Here is a 19,891-nt window from a genome sequence, read left to right as displayed (position 1 = left end):
AGGCATAGTGTGATCTGTAAACCTCGGATACCACTGTTGAGTCATTCGTCGGTTCTCCGTTTCTGTCCCTCAAGGAGGATGCGGATGTCTTCTTTCTGCGGCGATGTATCATGTGTTTGAACAAGACATTTTTGCTTTTTAGAGCGAGGTCCAGAATGGTGGATTGTTTTCGTATGTTCCACTGGCGGATTTCTGTTTTACCGCGGTCACGCCTTTTACGAAATGCCAGCTCATCTTCTGTATCCCCTTTAGTCAACTTTTTTAAAAAGAGTAGGGGTCTCTTTTCCAGAAATCGCCGAATCCTTTTTGGCAGCCTGCGGTTCATCCGAGTGCGTGCTGGTGTTTTTTGGGACGAAAGTTGCATCAGCCTCGTGAACTATTTGGACAATTGTCCTATATAGTTCTTCCACTGGAGCTGGTCCCGGTGTGACTTGCCCCAGGAAGATGCGCGTTCCTGAGAATTCTGCACGGCAGAAGTCTCGAAACCACGTTTGAGGTTCGGGATTTCTGGGCCAATAGCAGATGAACTCAAAGGTCAGCACACAGTGGTCAGTATGTCCAAGTGGAGCGGTAATCGTTACCTGATCAACGAAATGTCTTTCGTTGGTGATGACCAGATCCAGCTGGGATGGTAGTTGGCCAGCGGGGTATCTGGTGGGTGCAACGACACGTTAAGTTCAGGCGCTCTGTTGAATGGCTTAAACCAGCGCCGCTGAAAAATGTCCGCCTGATTCGACGCGCTAGGAAATTTGGCATAAAGTTGTGGCATTTGTTGGTTTAATTCGAACACTGGGAATCTCTCCATGCTGTCATAGTTTTCTTGGGGGTTGTTTCAACCGGCCTAATACCAAGCATGGGCGCAGGATTTATATTTTCAATGGCTGTCATGGCTCATTTTGATTTTGAATGTAGTGAATAATAAAGTAGTGAAATTGGCTCATAGAATTTTTCTCGTTCAGTGCATTCAAAAATGCTTTAAAACAGTACATTATCCACAATTTCGTGGTTTTCGTCCGCATAAACTCAAAGGGAAGCACCATTTCGCGCCCACCGTATGAAATTTTTTCCACCGCTGCAGCAGACGTCCATGAAAACCAAGCCTGAGCCGCGGAATTCGTCGCAGAGGAATAAAGTATCCTTACATATTTACAGTCAATGAAACACGCCTCACCGGGTGTCCGGCCAGACTCCATTTTCGCTAATACAATGATTCTTTGAGGGTTAATTCCTACCACCTGTCGCACAAACACGAAATGTGGAGGCTACTGGTTGACATGCCACACATCGTCCAGCACCTCATGGGTGACGAATTAAAGGCATGCGTGTGAAGAACATGACTGACTCTATTCGCTGCTCTATTCATCATTCTCTTGTTTTAATATCCCATATCCTGTACATATACGCCAATTCGAATACTTGCTTGTTAGGCTGCGCTGAATTTTGGATTTCTAGTTTGTCCGGTTATTTCGATATACGTGCGGAACTTACTTCTCACATTTTGGAGTCGCGATTGGAACAATTCATCATGCCTGCCTAAATGGAACCACTAGATGTTAATTCAACTGTGCGATATATATATAGTATTGTCTGGAAGGTCTCGACATATGGTGGCTCACCAAATCTGATATGGATGATAAGAAACTCACGGCATAATTTTTACACTTCGCTGGCGAGGTGTATAGGTTGATAAAAAATTTGGTATATCCTGAATCTCCAAGCAATATTTCCTAAATCACATTGAAGAAAAAAATCTTTAACACTCCAAGTCGATTAACTTTGTAGCAGCGAAAGAATTAGGTTCAATATGTTGGCCCGCTCTCATTTTCATTCGGTTCGTGATTTCGTATTGCAGCTGCAGACACAGGCAGCCAAATGTGACTACGGTGCACAATTGGAAGACCAGCTGTGTAATAGGCTCATTGCTGGCATACAGCTGCCCGAAATACAGCAGAAGTTGCTGCTCTTTCCAGATCAGAAATTTCAAACTATTCAGAAAATATGTGAGCGGTATGAAGATATGAAGCATGTCACGAAGACTGAGGAAGCAGTGTTGTTAAATTTTTCTAAAAGAAATGATTCAAGGATGCAGACGAACGATCAGTTCAAACCTCGAACAAATTTTCCTGACCCAAGTCCATCAACACGTCACTTTACAGATCGTACCCCTAATCCGATGGTTCAAAAATTTGGAAAATGTGAATCTTGTGGGCAAAACTATTCTAGATCGAAACCACGTTTGAGGTTCGGGATTTCTGGGCCAATAGCAGATGAACTCAAAGGTCAGCACACAGTGGTCAGTATGTCCAAGTGGAGCGGTAATCGTTACCTGATCAACGAAATGTCTTTCGTTGGTGATGACCAGATCCAGCTGGGATGGTAGTTGGCCAGCGGGGTATCTGGTGGGTGCAACGACACGTTAAGTTCAGGCGCTCTGTTGAATGGCTTAAACCAGCGCCGCTGAAAAATGTCCGCCTGATTCGACGCGCTAGGAAATTTGGCATAAAGTTGTGGCATTTGTTGGTTTAATTCGAACACTGGGAATCTCTCCATGCTGTCATAGTTTTCTTGGGGGTTGTTTCAACCGGCCTAATACCAAGCATGGGCGCAGGATTTATATTTTCAATGGCTGTCATGGCTCATTTTGATTTTGAATGTAGTGAATAATAAAGTAGTGAAATTGGCTCATAGAATTTTTCTCGTTCAGTGCATTCAAAAATGCTTTAAAACAGTACATTATCCACAATTTCGTGGTTTTCGTCCGCATAAACTCAAAGGGAAGCACCATTTCGCGCCCACCGTATGAAATTTTTTCCACCGCTGCAGCAGACGTCCATGAAAACCAAGCCTGAGCCGCGGAATTCGTCGCAGAGGAATAAAGTATCCTTACATATTTACAGTCAATGAAACACGCCTCACCGGGTGTCCGGCCAGACTCCATTTTCGCTAATACAATGATTCTTTGAGGGTTAATTCCTACCACCTGTCGCACAAACACGAAATGTGGAGGCTACTGGTTGACATGCCACACATCGTCCAGCACCTCATGGGTGACGAATTAAAGGCATGCGTGTGAAGAACATGACTGACTCTATTCGCTGCTCTATTCATCATTCTCTTGTTTTAATATCCCATATCCTGTACATATACGCCAATTCGAATACTTGCTTGTTAGGCTGCGCTGAATTTTGGATTTCTAGTTTGTCCGGTTATTTCGATATACGTGCGGAACTTACTTCTCACATTTTGGAGTCGCGATTGGAACAATTCATCATGCCTGCCTAAATGGAACCACTAGATGTTAATTCAACTGTGCGATATATATATAGTATTGTCTGGAAGGTCTCGACATATGGTGGCTCACCAAATCTGATATGGATGATAAGAAACTCACGGCATAATTTTTACACTTCGCTGGCGAGGTGTATAGGTTGATAAAAAATTTGGTATATCCTGAATCTCCAAGCAATATTTCCTAAATCACATTGAAGAAAAAAATCTTTAACACTCCAAGTCGATTAACTTTGTAGCAGCGAAAGAATTAGGTTCAATATGTTGGCCCGCTCTCATTTTCATTCGGTTCGTGATTTCGTATTGCAGCTGCAGACACAGGCAGCCAAATGTGACTACGGTGCACAATTGGAAGACCAGCTGTGTAATAGGCTCATTGCTGGCATACAGCTGCCCGAAATACAGCAGAAGTTGCTGCTCTTTCCAGATCAGAAATTTCAAACTATTCAGAAAATATGTGAGCGGTATGAAGATATGAAGCATGTCACGAAGACTGAGGAAGCAGTGTTTTTAAATTTTTCTAAAAGAAATGATTCAAGGATGCAGACGAACGATCAGTTCAAACCTCGAACAAATTTTCCTGACCCAAGTCCACAACACGTCAACTTTACAGATCGTACCCCTAATCCGATGGTTCAAAAATTTGGAAAATGTGAATCTTGTGGGCAAAACTATTCTAGATATTCATGCCCCCACAGACGAGCGACGTGTTTTATCTGTGGTAAAACGGGACACATTCCACTTGTCTCTGAATCCAAAATGTGCGTCACTTACCTTCTGACTCAAATACTGGCATGAAAGCACTATCTGAAGACATGTTTACTTTATCTCCATCTGTTTTGTCCAGAAATTCGTCACCTGTTTTTAAAACGTTGAAATCCACTTCTGGTCAAAAGCATGACTTCATTGTTGACATTGGTACATTTGAGTCCATTATTCCACAATCAGATCTAACTGCATTCTACCTCAATGCCGTGATTATGCCCACAAATGTTAATATTCGTGGTATCAGTAGACATTCTGTACCTCTAGTTTGTAGTTGCGCTATCTCTGTATGATTGCCCGAAGGTACCTCTATCGATTGTAGTTTTTTGGTTTCAACCTCCGGACCATCGATTATCAGACTCAGTTCTGCGCTCACTGCAAACTAGCATCACCTTACTGAATGCTGTGAACGAGAATGAACTCAAACAACTGATTCTTAAATGTTCTAAGGCTGCAGGTGGCATGCGAATACCCAAGGTGAGATTTGAAGTTACAGGAGAGCCTATATTTCTAAAGAGACGAATTATTCCTTTTGGCTTACGCGAGACTGTCCGTCAAGCACTAAATTCAATGTGCGCGAAAGAATACTGGCTCCTGTCGAACCATCGAATTGGGCAACTCCGATAGTTATCCCACTATAGGCTGATGGTATTACTCTAAGAAATTTTGGGGCTACCGACTAACGCTAAATTCGCGGCTACTACAACGTACATGCACCACGGAGGAGCCAAAAGAAGTACTGTATTGTTTATCAGACTCAAATGTGTTTTCAAAAATCGATCTAAAAGATGCCCACCTTCAAATACCACTGGACGAGGTGCCCAGGATCCTTACCGTGATCAACACACCCTTTGGGTTATTCTGATAGAGTTTCCTTTTCCTGCGATGTGACTGGACGCAGCAAGAACAACGCCTATTTCTGCGTTTTACTGTCGCCGCGAAAGCTTATCCGTTACTCCGGATGGTTTGTTGTGCTTTGAGGTCAGAATTGTCATTCAACCGACTCAGCGAGCGGCTGTTCTTCCAGATTTGAAATGAAATTCCTTGCACGCCTGTCACGCTGGTGGCCAGAACTGGATACTGATATCACGCATATATCTAAAAATTAAGTTAAATTTGTACATAAGATTCACAACAAGACTTTACAGTGGTATCCTCGGCCAGTTACTTTTGAAGCATTTCAACGAGTTCATGCTGACTACTTTGGTTCTTTTCTCGGCAAATACTATGCTTTAATCGTTGTTGACGCATATTCACGTTGGCCTGGATTTTTTCCGACTAAGTGTCCAGGTGCCGAATTCACACAGCAAGCGTTGATGAAAGTGTTCAGCCATGAAGATGTACCAACTTATTTGGTCACTGACAGCCACACACACTTCACTGCAAAATTCCTCGAGGAATGGTTGAAAGGTCTTGGATGTCGACATTTGTTTACTGCTCCGCGACACCACCGGTCGAATGGAATTCCTGAGAATTTTGTCCGAACACTAAAGTCTGTCATTATTTCACTCCCTCCTACTACTTTTGTGGAATTGGACCGTGGGGTTGACAGTTTTCTAATGCAATACAGGAATGCCGTTCATTCCCCTACTATGAAGGGTCCCGCGCTTCTATTTAAATCTCGTTCGTTGCGTACAAGTCTTGACTGTGCCAAAATTGCTGATGTTACATTTTGCAAGGGTAATTATTTACGACCTGCTACAGGAATAGTACTTTCGTCAAAAGGCAAAGGGGTGGTCAAGATTCTAGATTTTGATGATCCCTCTTGTCACCGGGGCCACAATGACCAGGTTGAGTTCAATACCGAGGTCTGTCTGCTAACGGCAGCTCTTTGAGCCGCCATACTCAGTTTGCTAACACACCCGCAACTATTCCCTTCCGAATCTTGACCGTACCTCCTCGCCATTTCGCTCCATTAACTGCAAATTCGAAAATACCACTTGGTCTCAGCCGCCTCCAGGACGCTTTCATTCAAATCTACTGAACCCTTCGTTCGAATCTAACCGTGTCAGTAGGGTGTCATGCTGTGCTCTCAGTAAAGCCAGTGGCCTTCAGTACAGTTCGCTTCCAGCATATGTGTGCCCTTCTAGATGCGTTTCAGAATCAATGGGTTCAAGGCCGGCAACCATTTGCGTGGCAGATCAACGAGGGTTGTTACGTCCTGAGGAGGCGGCTTGACTGGCATGCTCATGAAACGGCCTGACGTGGGCTCCATATTGTTTTCAAGTCCATGCGAGTAATAACGCGAGAGGTACGCCGAATGATTTGTTGAAGGGTGAACATATTTTGAGGCGACTATACATGCTGCAGTGACAAGGACATGTTTGGAAAGGGCCAGACACTCTTCTGGTCTTCTGGTCCAGTCTTACTGTTGGTTCGGATTGTGAATCAACGGTGGACAGCGGTAATTTTCATTCGGTTCTCAATACTCATGAGTAACGTGACTCACGCTCGTTTATTATGATACCTTTTTGTTTCCTTGCTGCTCGTTTTCCAACTGTTCTGTTCCTACTTGAGGTCTGTTTTTTTCTTCTGTAACTGGCGTCAATATTTGCAAGCTCATCTCGGTTGTACCTGATTTTGAGCGTCCTTTCCGACTGAAAAGCGGACCGAACGGGCATCTAACCCAGGTCTCGCTAACGGCATGTGAACGCGCTGCTCACTACACCAACCCAATGCATGGAAGGGCCTTTTGTGTATTAACAGTATACCGCGCCTGCCAGACAGCCTTTGGCGAGATTAGTTTTAAACGTACGAAACCACGTTATCGGACATGTCACGTAAAACGAACTACCGTGCTGCGATGCCAACCGAAAGACAGCCTATTACATCCCAAACGCATCGAATTTCAGCGAAGTTATCTTTCCATAAAACCAACTTACGCCTCTTCGCTTACCATTTGGCGCTCCTGCTTATTGCGACATTATTGACCGAGTAGCTCCTTTCACTTCTCAATACATCATCTGCTGCTTAAGTCTGTCTGCTCCTACTGTCTACAGTTCACAAACTACGTATAATCCAATGGCCGAAACCGTCCCGTGAGTTCCATAGCCGTCCGGATCTTACAATTACTGTGCACGGCAAGTACGCATTTTTCGCAATTCGATGGAAGGTGCCTGTCCAACGATCACGGTTTTGCAGCACCCACGTTTATTTCAGGAACCCCGTTATTAGAATTTCAAGAGTTCCAGTTGTCCGCGAATAGTAGACACGGACTGGCGAGAACATCTGAAGCTCGCTGACTTAAATCAGAGACACAAGTGGTCTCAATGCGGAATTTTGAGGAACCGCCGCCTTGGAAGAGTAGGTCGGAGCTAGTTTCACTTGAGGGAGTTTGTCTCACGAGATCTCCTCCCAGAGTGGATTTCCCTCTTTAATCCGGTAAGACTTGAGTTTGTGGAGCAAATACCCTCCAAAAGTTGAAAAACATGCCATTGAAGATGCGTCCCTTGCCTGTAGCTTGCGTTAAAATCATGAAAAGCAAAATCACCAGCGCGGCATTCGCTTAAAGCCGTCCTGACCCGCAGAGATTTCACATTAAGCCACAGGGTTTGCCCGATGAGTTGTTTTCAAAAGGCTGTGGAGGATCATGCGAGACTATCGTTCTTTGTCCCTGGAAAATTTCCGAACCGCTCGTTTGTTTTCCTTGGCTTACTGAAGAATCCAATATCCCAGCTATGAGGCTTTATCAGGAAAACGCTAGTTTCCTCAAATCTTCGAACTTTGACAACATTTGATTCGGACGCTGTGTTTAGCTGCTATTCACTCCATCTGATTGGTTCTTTAAAACCGAAGGGATCATTATTCAGAACAAGCATACTTACAATGGCTTTGTTCCAACTTAGCGGATTCCTCGGCCCAACCTTCACCCCACCAAAGAAACCCCGATATCCAGATAATTGCACATGCGTGACCGAACGAGATCTATCTTTTTTCCTTGCACTCACAAATCACGCCACACAACCGCGACTAACTTGACTACACAGCTCACAGTCAAGCCCTAGATCCCAAGACCTCGTTTTTTCCCCTACACGTACAAACCACGATACACAAGGGTGACTCATCCGATATCGACTGTCTACCGTCTGATACGGTAGCAACAAGCCTTATGCTGACACCCACGCACACACAGACGTTCCTACATATAGGACAACACCACAACAATACAACACAACTCAACGCAGCTTCGCACGTCACCCAACCCGGAGTAGAGCCGCTTGGGACTTACGACGCCTCACTCACGGATATTCAGGACTACGTGTGGCCGCTACAAAGGCGCGGAAAACACGAAACCTGCATCCGTACTCACAAAAGGATTTATCAACTCCAATCGGCAATACGATAAGTCCCTTTGTTCATTTATTACACTATTGTAATAACTTTTCCTCAACAAACTGATATTGTTAATGCTCGCAGTTTTCTTGTTCGTATAACTAGCTCTCGGGGCCTCTTAGAGCATTAACAACCTCAAGCCGGACATCCGTCACTGGATTGTTCAGCAGCAGGAGTACGTCAGTGCAATGATGGCATGCCACCCCATACCCAGTTTGATAGCATACCCGCAAATACTCACTTCCAACTTTTGACGATGTCCGCGCCCGCTTATGCCCTTATCTATAACCGTGAACAAATCTTTCACATGGACACAGCCATCTCCGAGACCCGTTCACATTCTAAACCCCTAAACCTGCCGTTCCGATATACGCACTTCGTTGACTTTTATTCTATACTCCCCCAAAAAACAGTCATTTTCTGTGTAGTTCGCGTTCCGTCTTATGCATAAGCACCAATTTCCACCCATAGGGAAGAGGAGGAAGTGACGTTAGTGAGTCTCCATAGTTTTAAAGTACGTTGTGAATATGCGATTCTCATTACTATTTATCCGTATGGCTGATTCTTCTACTTTATTACTCCTACTTTTGCCTTCTATGACCCTGGCCATAAGCCCAACATTTCAGGGTCGATTAGGCCACATCGGTGGTTTTTGGTTTTGGTTCAAATGGACCGGTCAGAAAATGACAATCAACTGGCGTGCCAGATTTGTTGTTCCCGTTCATCATTTTTCGTACGTTAGGGTCTTCTCATCATGCACCTTCTTTATTTCGTCAGTCAATTCTTGGTTCTGCTTTTGCCCATCACTTTCAAATGGTGACGATATTATATTGTCTCAGTTTGACGTGTTCCCCAATAGTAAGATAAACACCTGGAAACGGTGTCAAACTCCCCACGCCGGCTTAGGCGTGGTCAAATCTACAGTCGGATATTGCCTACTGTTTGTGACATTGCCCTTTTCAAGCAATCCTCAGTACTTGCATATCTCCCAGTAGCGTTCTTCCCTGACTAATCGTATGACCATGCCTGATGATATGCCACACACTAGCTTGGAATGAAACATTATTATTAAGATATCCATGAAAACGAGTATGTTCGATACGCAAGAACGGTTTGGAAGATATCCGTATTGCGCTCCACATATCAAGTTGTTGTTGGTGAAGTTATTTTAGATCCCTCGTTTCAGAATGCATTCCATCAACTTGCACGGTACGCTAGTAAAATCAGGGCAGTAATCGGCCACATTCTTTAAAAATATGCACGGCACAGGTTTCGAATTCACCTTTTTAGTTGATGGATTTCTGGCACGGTGGCAGATGAAATCATCACACTGGTCACCACATCCGAGTGGAGCTCTAATTAACGCTTGGTCAGTGAACTGCTCTCGTTGGCAATAACCATATCCAGCGGTGGACGTATGTAAAATGCGCAGTATCCGGTGGAAGCGAAGATATGTTGAGTATGAGGGTTCTGTTCGACAGCCTCGTTCAAGGTCAATGCAAAATTTCTGGTAGACCTGATGCTCTGGAGTTTCATTCAAGAGGTCTTTTGAGCATAAAAATAGCCAACCAGGAAGAGGTGTATAGGGTGGTATCTGGGTGGGATTTGCTAAGGGGTTTGCATGAGGAACTTGTGGTATCCCTGTAGACTCGATGAACAACGCCTAAAAAAGAGGAGAATGTGTCCTACACAGCGGGATTCGAATAAATGATACATCACAAAGAGACGCAGGAGGGGTGTCAAAAAGGGCAACCGGGATAGACGGGGCTACATGTGGGTTTAGGGAAACCTCACCATCCCTAGCGTGTTTTGAGAAATCTCAGGAAATGGAAAAGCCATCTCTCGCGATCTCTGCGTCAGAGACATCTGACGTGATCCAGAATTCTGGACGTGCATATATGGATGGTTCTTCATGGAAAGCTGAAGGGTTATTATCGCAAATTTAGCTGAGAAGACTGAAGCAGTTTGTTGATAAGCAATTCAGCACTATCTATACCTTGCCCGAAATCGGGGATCTGATAGAGGCAGGTTAGCAAATATAACTGCTGTTTGTTTCTTTTACAGGGTAATTTTCGCCCTCGAATGTCCGTTCGCGCCTCGCTGTTGTCTCTTGCGGACGTAGTTTTTTCTCTCGTGGTTGACTACTTGATGGCTGCTACTTGTACCATACAAACTTTTGGGTGCCCGAACTTTATTTGGCATATTGAAGTGATGCTTTGTCGTACAGTGGATCTGACCTGCCGCGAAAACGATGACTGGATATGGACACGTACTCATGTGTTGCACTATTCTTCGAAATGGCAGTGGAACACACGTGGAAACGGATTAACGCTCTGGTAGCTTTATTTGAGGAAGTCAAAATATGACATCTGAAGGCGGAGAATTGACTAGTTTTTCATTTCTTCAATCCATACGACAATCGCGAACGGTCACAGCGCCCAGATTTAGCAAAAAGCGGTTGGTGCCATAAATTTGCACCCATAAATATATCGTGCACTGGGTTAGGACGGACAGACATTAGTCATGCACTGAAACTGAACATAACGTTCAACAAAAGCCCCATGCTGGACATATTCTGGATTTCTAGGTTGAATGGTATATCCAGGACAGTGTATCTTGCTTTCGTAGTATTATTCCTATGATCTGTTCTCAAAGATCATGTGATCGGCCGTATTCGCGCAAAACCAAACCGTCGTCATGATTGATGGCAAAACTGAACAGAAATACCGATAATTCGCAGACATATAATTTCCATAGTTTGTTTGAATACTGACTCACGGCGTGAATCGCTCAGAGATGAAGCAGGAAGGAGGACAAAGGGCAACCCTACCGAAAACCTCCGAGGTACTCGTACCCCCAAAACTGATTCAGAAAACGTGGTTAAAAACGCCAATGACATCAGCCGCAAATGCCGGAACGTTCAGGGAAGAGTGGCAACTTCAGTAAAAGCCAATTAACTTCCTCTAACTAAAATCCTGACCCGACAGATTATTTCAGTTTAAAAAACAGTGGCTATGAAGGATAATTAGAATGCACATGAGCCAAGACGATGTTGTTTTCAGTGACCTATTATTGAGGTTCATGTTGATGGACGCAAATGAGAAAGACCACGCCAGATGCAGAACATCTGACATTCGTGGGGCAAAATTGTCGACTGGTCGATAAAAATTATGCATTTGGGCGGCAAGTTTTCTGTAAAAATGGTTAAATCACTTACCCACGTTATTCTGCAATAGTCATTCGAACGTCTTTCGCTGTATTATCCGTTAGAGTCAAGGGTTATAAGCATGGCTTTTGTCATAAATAGGTAAAAACAAAACGCATACGTCCTGCATATTTATCCTTCAGAACGTCGAACCCAGGGGCGTTTCCACCTTGAAGCAACAAAAACCAATTTTTGGTTATTTTGCAAATGAGAAAGACCACGCCAGATGCAGAACATCTGACATTCGTGGGGCAAAATTGTCGACTGGTCGATAAAAATTATGCATTTGGGCGGCAAGTTTTCTGTAAAAATGGTTAAATCACTTACCCACGTTATTCTGCAATAGTCATTCGAACGTCTTTCGCTGTATTATCCGTTAGAGTCAAGGGTTATAAGCATGGCTTTTGTCATAAATAGGTAAAAACAAAACGCATACGTCCTGCATATTTATCCTTCAGAACGTCGAACCCAGGGGCGTTTCCACCTTGAAGCAACAAAAACCAATTTTTTGGTTATTTTGCTGATAACTGAACACCAAATATACACAATGCTCACCAAAATGTAGGAGCGGACTTTTGGCAGCTACCCAGACCTTCATTAACTATTCTGAATAAACGAATTCTCAGGGGTATGTGTGCCAGAAGCATTAACTTTTGGTTGAAAACGTCTGTTTTGATCGTCATTGTTACTCGTCATTCAAAACATGTCCGACGCTAATCCGAAGCTCTTAAGCACCACTTCCACAGTCTTCTACGTCAGATCTTGCGTCGTCCTAACCATTCTGGCCCCCAAAAATCGCTACTCTCACCGTGCCAATATCGTACAAGCCAAACCAACTTACTTCCGAGCTACCATGTTTCCGCTTTTGTCTTTATACCTTCCGTGTTCCCTAATGTTGGCACCAGAAGCAATGGATATCCGGTCCTACACACAAATTTAGTTATAGTATTTGCCTTAGAGGCGTCTTCTAATAGCATTTTCCAGCCAGAGGCGGCCTAGTCCTTTTAGAACTATCGCATTTGGCTTGGATACCTGCATCTCTGTTCCTAGTCTCGTCAATAACCCACTGATCATTGGGTTAGCTAAAATCAACGGAAAACGTCTCCTCCTCATCACATGTAATTAGTCCGATCCAGGATATATAGTAGATGGCTGCCGATGGCAAATGCCACTTATACTGGGCGGCGTGGCTTCCTTGCATGCGTTTGATTTCTGTATCTACGGATCAGTCGATTCCAAGCAGTAAGAACCATTCTTCATAGATTTTACAGGTTGCTCCCATATCCAAGAGCAGTGGCCATTGGCTTGGAACCTACCATAATGATATGCAACACTTACAATGCATCGATCTCCTTCGGATCAAAGGCTTTCCATTAGTAACGAGGTTCCACACATATTCCGCAATGGTTATCCTCCAGGCTCGGAAACGTCCCAAGTGGGTAAACGTGACTGTGATCTGGGCATCCATGCAACAAAACGTGAAATTTTAACGTAAACGTGTTTTATTCCGCTTGCAAACGTTTTTTAAAGCAATGGTCAGTCAAGTCGCGGCTTCCCTATACGTGTCCTCGCGCTCACAAGCATACTGCACAGCACGGAGAACTTAAAGACTAGAGATGCACCCTTTTTCACCTGTGCCCTTCAAGTGAGTGAAGGCCGTCGGACGACGAGAGCAAACACAACCCAGGAAACCTGAACGAAAGCGTCGATCCTAAGTGACATTCAATGAGTCCATGAATACCCGCTTAATTTCAGCTGAACACTAAGAAGCTCCGTGCGAAAACCAACTGCTGGGGCCAGATTTCGAGGCTTTGGCTTCCTGCTTCTGTGCATGATCCTTGAATTTACTCATTTGGTAAATACATCGACTTTGATATCAGTGAAAACTCACTTATCCATAGCCATCAATCAGTGAAAACTCATTACCTGACCTTGAGGGCGCTGGTTTGCATTTGTGGGCCATTCGCTGGCTGCTTAGGTCGGTCTGTTTTCGTAGGCGAATGATTTGTACGAATCAGGAAAATCACCGCAACTGATTCCCACAAGACCATTTAGCGGAGCTTCTGTCAGTGCAACCCGCAGTTTACTTCTGCGAACCGTTGAGTGAATCGCGAGGATATCCAGGTGAAACATTGGCGTTGACATCTGTGGAATGCTACCCTTTCGTGAGGGATCGTGATAACGCGCTGATGTGTGTCGATTGCGATAATGTGAAACGCTCCATCCGATCAACCATTTTCCACCGTTATCATCCAGAAATAATCTACAAAAGCCCAACAACCGGCGATTCAATTTACTGGCAGTTGATTAGTTGGTGATCAGTTGGGCGAGCTTGCTGAGTTGGGACACACCAGATCGCACACTGACGATGTTTACTCGCATGGTAGTCAAAGGCTCGCGAGCCAGCTCAGCAAATGGACCAATTACCAACTGATCAGCCAGTAGGCTGGGGATAGTTGGACAGTGGTAGTTGATCACTTGAGCTCAATCGAACTAACAATAGTTTAGACTTTCTGTCTTCCCTGGAGTGTAGTCTATATTGAGTCGGGTAGACGTTTAGAGAGACGTTTAGCTTGATAGTTCCCATCGGATGTACTACTGCCCAGCTATGAAGTACCTTGCTTCTCATTGTACAGGTGGCACAGTCGCTGTCCCGGTAACTATACCAGACAATGTTGCCGTCTGTGTGAAACCCATCGCAGAAAAGTAGTCTCAAAGGCACCACAATACTAGTTCTATAATCGATTGTCTCATGAGCTGATAAGATGTGAGCGAGGATTTATCTAGTTTGGCCTCCCAGGCCTAGCGTCATTGGTGATCTCGAAGGTTAATCTGCTCCAGTCACTGGCTGGCATAACGTTAACTTCTGATCCCACGTCTGTTGATCACGACTGATTGACCGGCTATGACGACTCTGAAATATTTATCCCGATCAACGATATCCTAACGCCAGTATTTCGGACCTTGAAGCGTCCCTTTGGAGGAGAACGAGAATCGAATATCTCCACCACACGGTAGGAATAATTTTGTGGTTCACCTGGCTGAGGACGACGTTGAAAAGGCAGCCAACCTTCAAAACTAGGCGTCCAGGTTTACGGGGTTGCAAATCCGTGAAGGTATCCTGCCTCAAAAATGTTTTTTAACCCAGCGACGTAGAGCGAGTTGTGCAATTCCCAGGTAAGCAAATAACCGAGGACATTTTGAATTGAGTCTCAGGTTGCTGAAGGTGCCGGTAGCAACATTAGCCAATCCAGCAACCAACGATCATAGTTACGTACGCAGATCCCTCGAACCATAACTAGTCGAGAGCCCAAGGATTGACAGGAATTGGTGGTGGGTCGCGAAATCCCGAAAAAAAACAAGGCTTTGCAACGGAAACAGTGGTACACTGTTTCAGACCGATCGGTCCGAGAAAAGTGGGTGTTAATGAAACGATCTTTGAAAAAGATCGGACCTCCATCCATTCACAAAAACTTCGTTCTGAGTCATAGGCTGAGCACAGCTAGACCCCATCAACTGACTCTGAAAGGACTGACTGAGACGTCATCAGTCCACCGTCGACGACGCCTCCGTCGGTTCAGAATGCAATTTCATCACTTCAGCGCAACCGAGCACCAGCTCCAGATGGTTTCCACCCAGCGCTTCAAAATATTTGGCGAGTCCGTCGTGACCAAACCAACCGTCCTACTCCAATGTATATAGATTAAGAGGGAAACGTCGACGGAATGAAGCGCTTCAACGGTGATCCTGATATTCACAAGGGGTGCAAAAAGTTTTGCAAAAACCATCGGGGCATTTGCCTAGTCGTCATAGCTTCCAAGTTCTCCTCTGGCTTATTCTACGCAGGTTTATCCGTCACCGGGAGAGTCCAATTGGCGGGAATCAAGGTAGGTTTCATCCTGATCGGGGTTACGTCGATCAAAGTTTCACTTTGCGACAAGTGTTGGAAATGTGCTACTCATCCCGACGACAAACGTTCATCGTCCTCGATCGTAGATATGCGTTTGACTCCATTGGTCGTCATAGACTGGCGGTGTCTAGTGACGTAAGGTGTATATTCTAAACTCATGTCCCTTTTAAAGGCTTTATATGCCTCTTCCCTTGAATGCTTACCTGTATACAGTAAATCCTCCACTGAGTTCATCACATCCACTGGTGTCATGTGGCGCTCTCTGTCGGCCTTTTTCTTCAGCTTCATTATTGATATGCTACTTGAGTTTTCTCCCTCCTCTAACATATCGGCGATCGAGGTACTTCTGGGGCTTTCGCTCACGTACGCCGCTGATGTTGCTGTACTTTGATTAAACTCTTTGGAAATTCAAGCTGTTCTAGACAACCTAATAAATCTACTGCATGTTTCGGTGTGAACTTCGCATTTGTAAATTACGAAGTGTTGGATGCTTGCAGGTGAACCGAGCCGTTCAGTGCATGGAATTCCATTGCTTCTCTGGGCGGATTTGAGCACGATTAACTGCCTGTGTTATCCCTTCCACCATAAGCCATATCCAAGACTGGACCCCAAAGACCTTGAACTTTTGTTTGTGAACTTTGCGCTTGAATTGCGTTCTTTTCCTGACCAGTTTTATTCCTCCGTTGTTTGCTCCAGTGATATCAACTGCTAAACAATTCACCGATGTCGCTAGCTCTTCGATGCTGTGTAACAGTCGAGGAGCTCGCTGAAGACAAATGCACCGTTCGACGTCGCATCTCTCTGAAGGATTCAAAACTGTCTTTGGTTCGGGATGACGCCCATCAGCTGTTGCTTCGCCTCACGCCAATCAAAGAAACACGAACGAACAGTTTCATTTTGAAGAGTCTGGGTTATCCAGTGCTTGAGCTGGATTTGCACAAACGCTTCCTTAGCCAAGGCAAAGCAACTATATCCCTGCCCGTGCATTCAGTACGGTTATTAATTAGCAATTGTCCCCCAGACAGGTTACGTCTTTTCCTCGGTACGTTACGGGTAAAGCTCAAGGCCACACAAACTGCAGCTCGACGCAGAGTTGAGCGGGATGCACCTCCTACTTCCTTGTCGTTGCTGGAGGAGGTTAGCCCACTTCGGCTCTCCAAGTCTGCAAGCCGTCCATTAACTCCTCCAGATCTCTCCGGAATTCCAAAAATAGAAGGTGAGGCGGTTCGTAACACTGGATTTTCGTAATCATACGATACTTCGCTATCCAGGCAGTAGCCCCAATAGGCCTCAAGTTAGCGTTTTCCCAGAATAATTTGTTGGGTTCTGGTGTTTTGGGACAGGATGCAGCGAATGATCTGGGTTTAGAGAGTGCTGGGAGAGGGGTTATTGGAGGACCACTTCAGTTCAAATTTGTCTTCACAGCTAGTAATCCTTCATTTGCAACACCCTTTCGGTGCCTGGCTGACATGCCACCCAAAGAAGGCACGAGGGCTGGAATACTGCCAGGTCGCCCAGGTCTAGATAGAGAAAGTCTAGATGAAGAGGTCGGGTTCGAACCATGAATCTTCCAGTCAATTAATTCGCGCCCTACCCACTTAGCCATTTCGCCTGCCGGTGGTTCACAAAAACTTACTTGAGTCCGATTTTGTTCTCTTTGCTTTCTAACACGGCTAAAGTTCGTTTTTATTGTACGAAACACTGTTCATAAGGTTACTCACGATGGGGCGAGATGGCTTAATGGCGCGAATTTACTGACCGGGAGGTCCGTAGTTCCAACTCGACATTTGCCTCTCAGCTTCCCCGGTCTAGGTTTTGGCAACTTGGCAGTATCCCAGCCATCGTGCTTCTTTCGCGCGGCATGGCAGCTAAGCACCGAAAGGGCGCTACTGCTGAATGGTTATCTTAGTTTACTCACGACGGTTTTCACTATTATTAGGGTCCACTAACGTTAACCGAGTTTCCACCAACCTAATAATCTACTTGAAGTAAAAAAATTTCCACTTGAAAATTCGCGGAATATACTAAATTGGTTATTTGCTATCACGGGAAAAGATGGTTTGTTAAGCTGGCGACCTCTCTTCAAAAGACCGCTTACAGTGGTGCTTTTTTTGCTCCATGATATCCTTGTTGTTTGATTCAATAGCGGACAGACCCTACCTTGGGTTTGGGGTGGAGGACGGCGCAAAGTAGACTGGGTGTTCTTAAGAAAGTGGACGACAGCATATGCTATTTATCACGTCTGTGGATGTTGGACACTCTGATATAGCTATAACGCTGAGATGATATATTTTAACTCATCACTAAAAGCCATCAGATAATGATATACACCTAGGCTCACTGTAGTGCAAAAATGGTTGTTCTGTGATGTGCGTTTGATTGTGGTTTCATTCTGGAAAGCCGCCTAATTGTCTGTCTCTCAATTCGTCCGTATAAAATAAAAAAAACAGGGAATTTTCTCCCACTCGAATATGGAGTTCCGCAGTCTGCTCTTCAGAAATAATTCAGATACCGGCCTGCCACTTTCGTTGCTTTTTGGATAGTTCAGCTGTATTGCGTACCAGATGCCTCATTCGGGTTTAGATAGTCCTTCGTTGGAATTTTTACGGGCCTCACATAGTATTTGTCATAATCTGAGGCCCTTTTTGCTGGCTTTTCTCAATTTCGTTATTCAGACTTTTCAGGAGGCATTTAAATCGGTGTTCGTATGGTTTTAGTAGTCCTTTCTGGCAGTGCTCCTCCGCTTGCTCTTTAAATACCTGAAAGGTGGCACTTCCTTTCTTCTATTCGGTTTTGAAATCTTGTGGAAGCGTGACTTATTAAAAAAGCTAACGGTTGGATCCTGCTAACGGAACCCCACCGGTCTGTTTTTGTGATTTTATTCTATTGTGCCTAATATACTACATGCACCACTGTCTCTGTCAAATCTGAATGAAGAAGCTAACCTTGTGATTTCTTTGATTTAGGAAATTTAGATGTTTTGGCTCCCGATGCCTGTTCCAGTGACGCACTCCGGGATGGCCGTTGTTCATTNAGACAGTGAAACGGATAGGTCGCTCGTTCAGTCATGTTGTCAGTCCCTTGAAAGATGGATCCTCTGTAACGACACAAAACGACCTGCAGATGAAGGTAGTTGAGTTGGTCAAACGAGGATCCAATGTCTTTTGTACAGGCGGTGCTGGTACGGGGAAGTCTCATCTCATTCGGCGGTTAATCGGTAAGTTTTGTTGATCAGGTTCTCAAACTGAGCTGATTTCCTTGTTGTCCAGAAGTGAGCTGGGTACCTTGAGGTCGACCTTTATTAGAAGTCTAAGTGACACTTCCATTTTCCTCCAAATCTCTGTTGATTATGGAACCGTGTTTTGCATTTATCAATACTCCAAGACAAACCTGGTGACATGGAGATTACGGCTCCACTGGCTTCTAAAACAGCGTAAGTTGACCGTGAATGCTGTGACATCGAAGGTGCTCTCCGGCCTTATCCGGTTGATTGAACACAAGGAGAGGCAGATCCATGAAAACCAAGCTGGGTTCCGTCCTGCAAGAGGCTGTATCGATCATATCTTCACCCTCCGACAGATTCTGGAACAGCGACACTGCTTCCAGCAACCAACAATGGTTGTTTTTCTTGATGGGAAAACTGCCTTTTACTATGTGGAATACCAAGCACTATGGCAGTGTCTGTGAAGCAAAGGTGTCCCCCATAAATTCTTGACCCTCATTAAGGAGCTAGACGAGAAGTTTTTTCCTGAGTTCACCACATTAAGTGGTTTCCGACAGGGCTGCCCTGTTTCACCTTTCCTTTTCAACTTCGTCATTGATACGATCATGGAAGACTCACTACCAGCCTCTAATGCCTGTGGGGTCGAAGTGCTCCCTGGAGCTCCGCTCACAGACGTCGAGTACGCAGACAACATAGCTCCTCTGGGATCTGACCCCGTGGTAATGCAAACAATATTAAATAATCTAAATAATTCTGCCTCTAGGTTCGGCATGCATTTCACACCTGCAAAGTGTAAAATGCTACTGCAAGGCTGGGTGGGTTCGAACCCTAGCCTCACGCTTTCGGATGAACCGATTGAGGTAGTAGACAAATTTTTTTACCTGGACAGCTGTATCAGTCCCGGTCGTCTGGCGAAAGATTATATTTCCATCCGGACTGGGAAGGCCAGAACAGCTTTTGCGAACCTACGTCACCTGTGGCGTAGGCTTGACATCAGCTTCTCTGTCAAGGGTCGAGTTTACAATGCTGCGGTGCGCTCCATATTACTATATGGGTCAGAAAACTGGCCGCTGCGCGCCGAGGACGTCAAAAGACTTTCAGTGTTTGACCATCGATGTCTTCGGAGCATTGCCCGAATCTGGTGGGAACACCGGATCAGCAATTCTGA

General features: G+C 44.9%; 1 protein-coding gene across 1 annotated transcript in view; it reads left to right on the top strand.

The window, feature by feature from the left end:
• Positions 1-16,223: 16,223 nt before the first annotated feature.
• T265_09294 (hypothetical protein) overlaps positions 16,224-19,891 on the top strand; it is a gene marked incomplete at both ends in the record, with an annotated part of 20,913 nt that continues 17,245 nt past the window's right edge. Inside the window, 2 exons of the mRNA XM_009175322.1 lie at positions 16,224-16,542; positions 16,582-16,716. Coding sequence (XP_009173586.1) covers positions 16,224-16,542; positions 16,582-16,716 — 454 coding nt within the window. The remainder of the gene's footprint in view (positions 16,543-16,581; positions 16,717-19,891) is intronic.

This window comes from Opisthorchis viverrini (genome assembly GCF_000715545.1).
Source record: "Opisthorchis viverrini unplaced genomic scaffold opera_v5_267, whole genome shotgun sequence".
Taxonomy (NCBI): Eukaryota; Metazoa; Platyhelminthes; class Trematoda; order Opisthorchiida; family Opisthorchiidae; genus Opisthorchis; species Opisthorchis viverrini.
The sequence above is the reverse complement of the archived record's forward strand: the minus strand, read 5'-3'. Positions and strand labels throughout refer to the sequence as shown.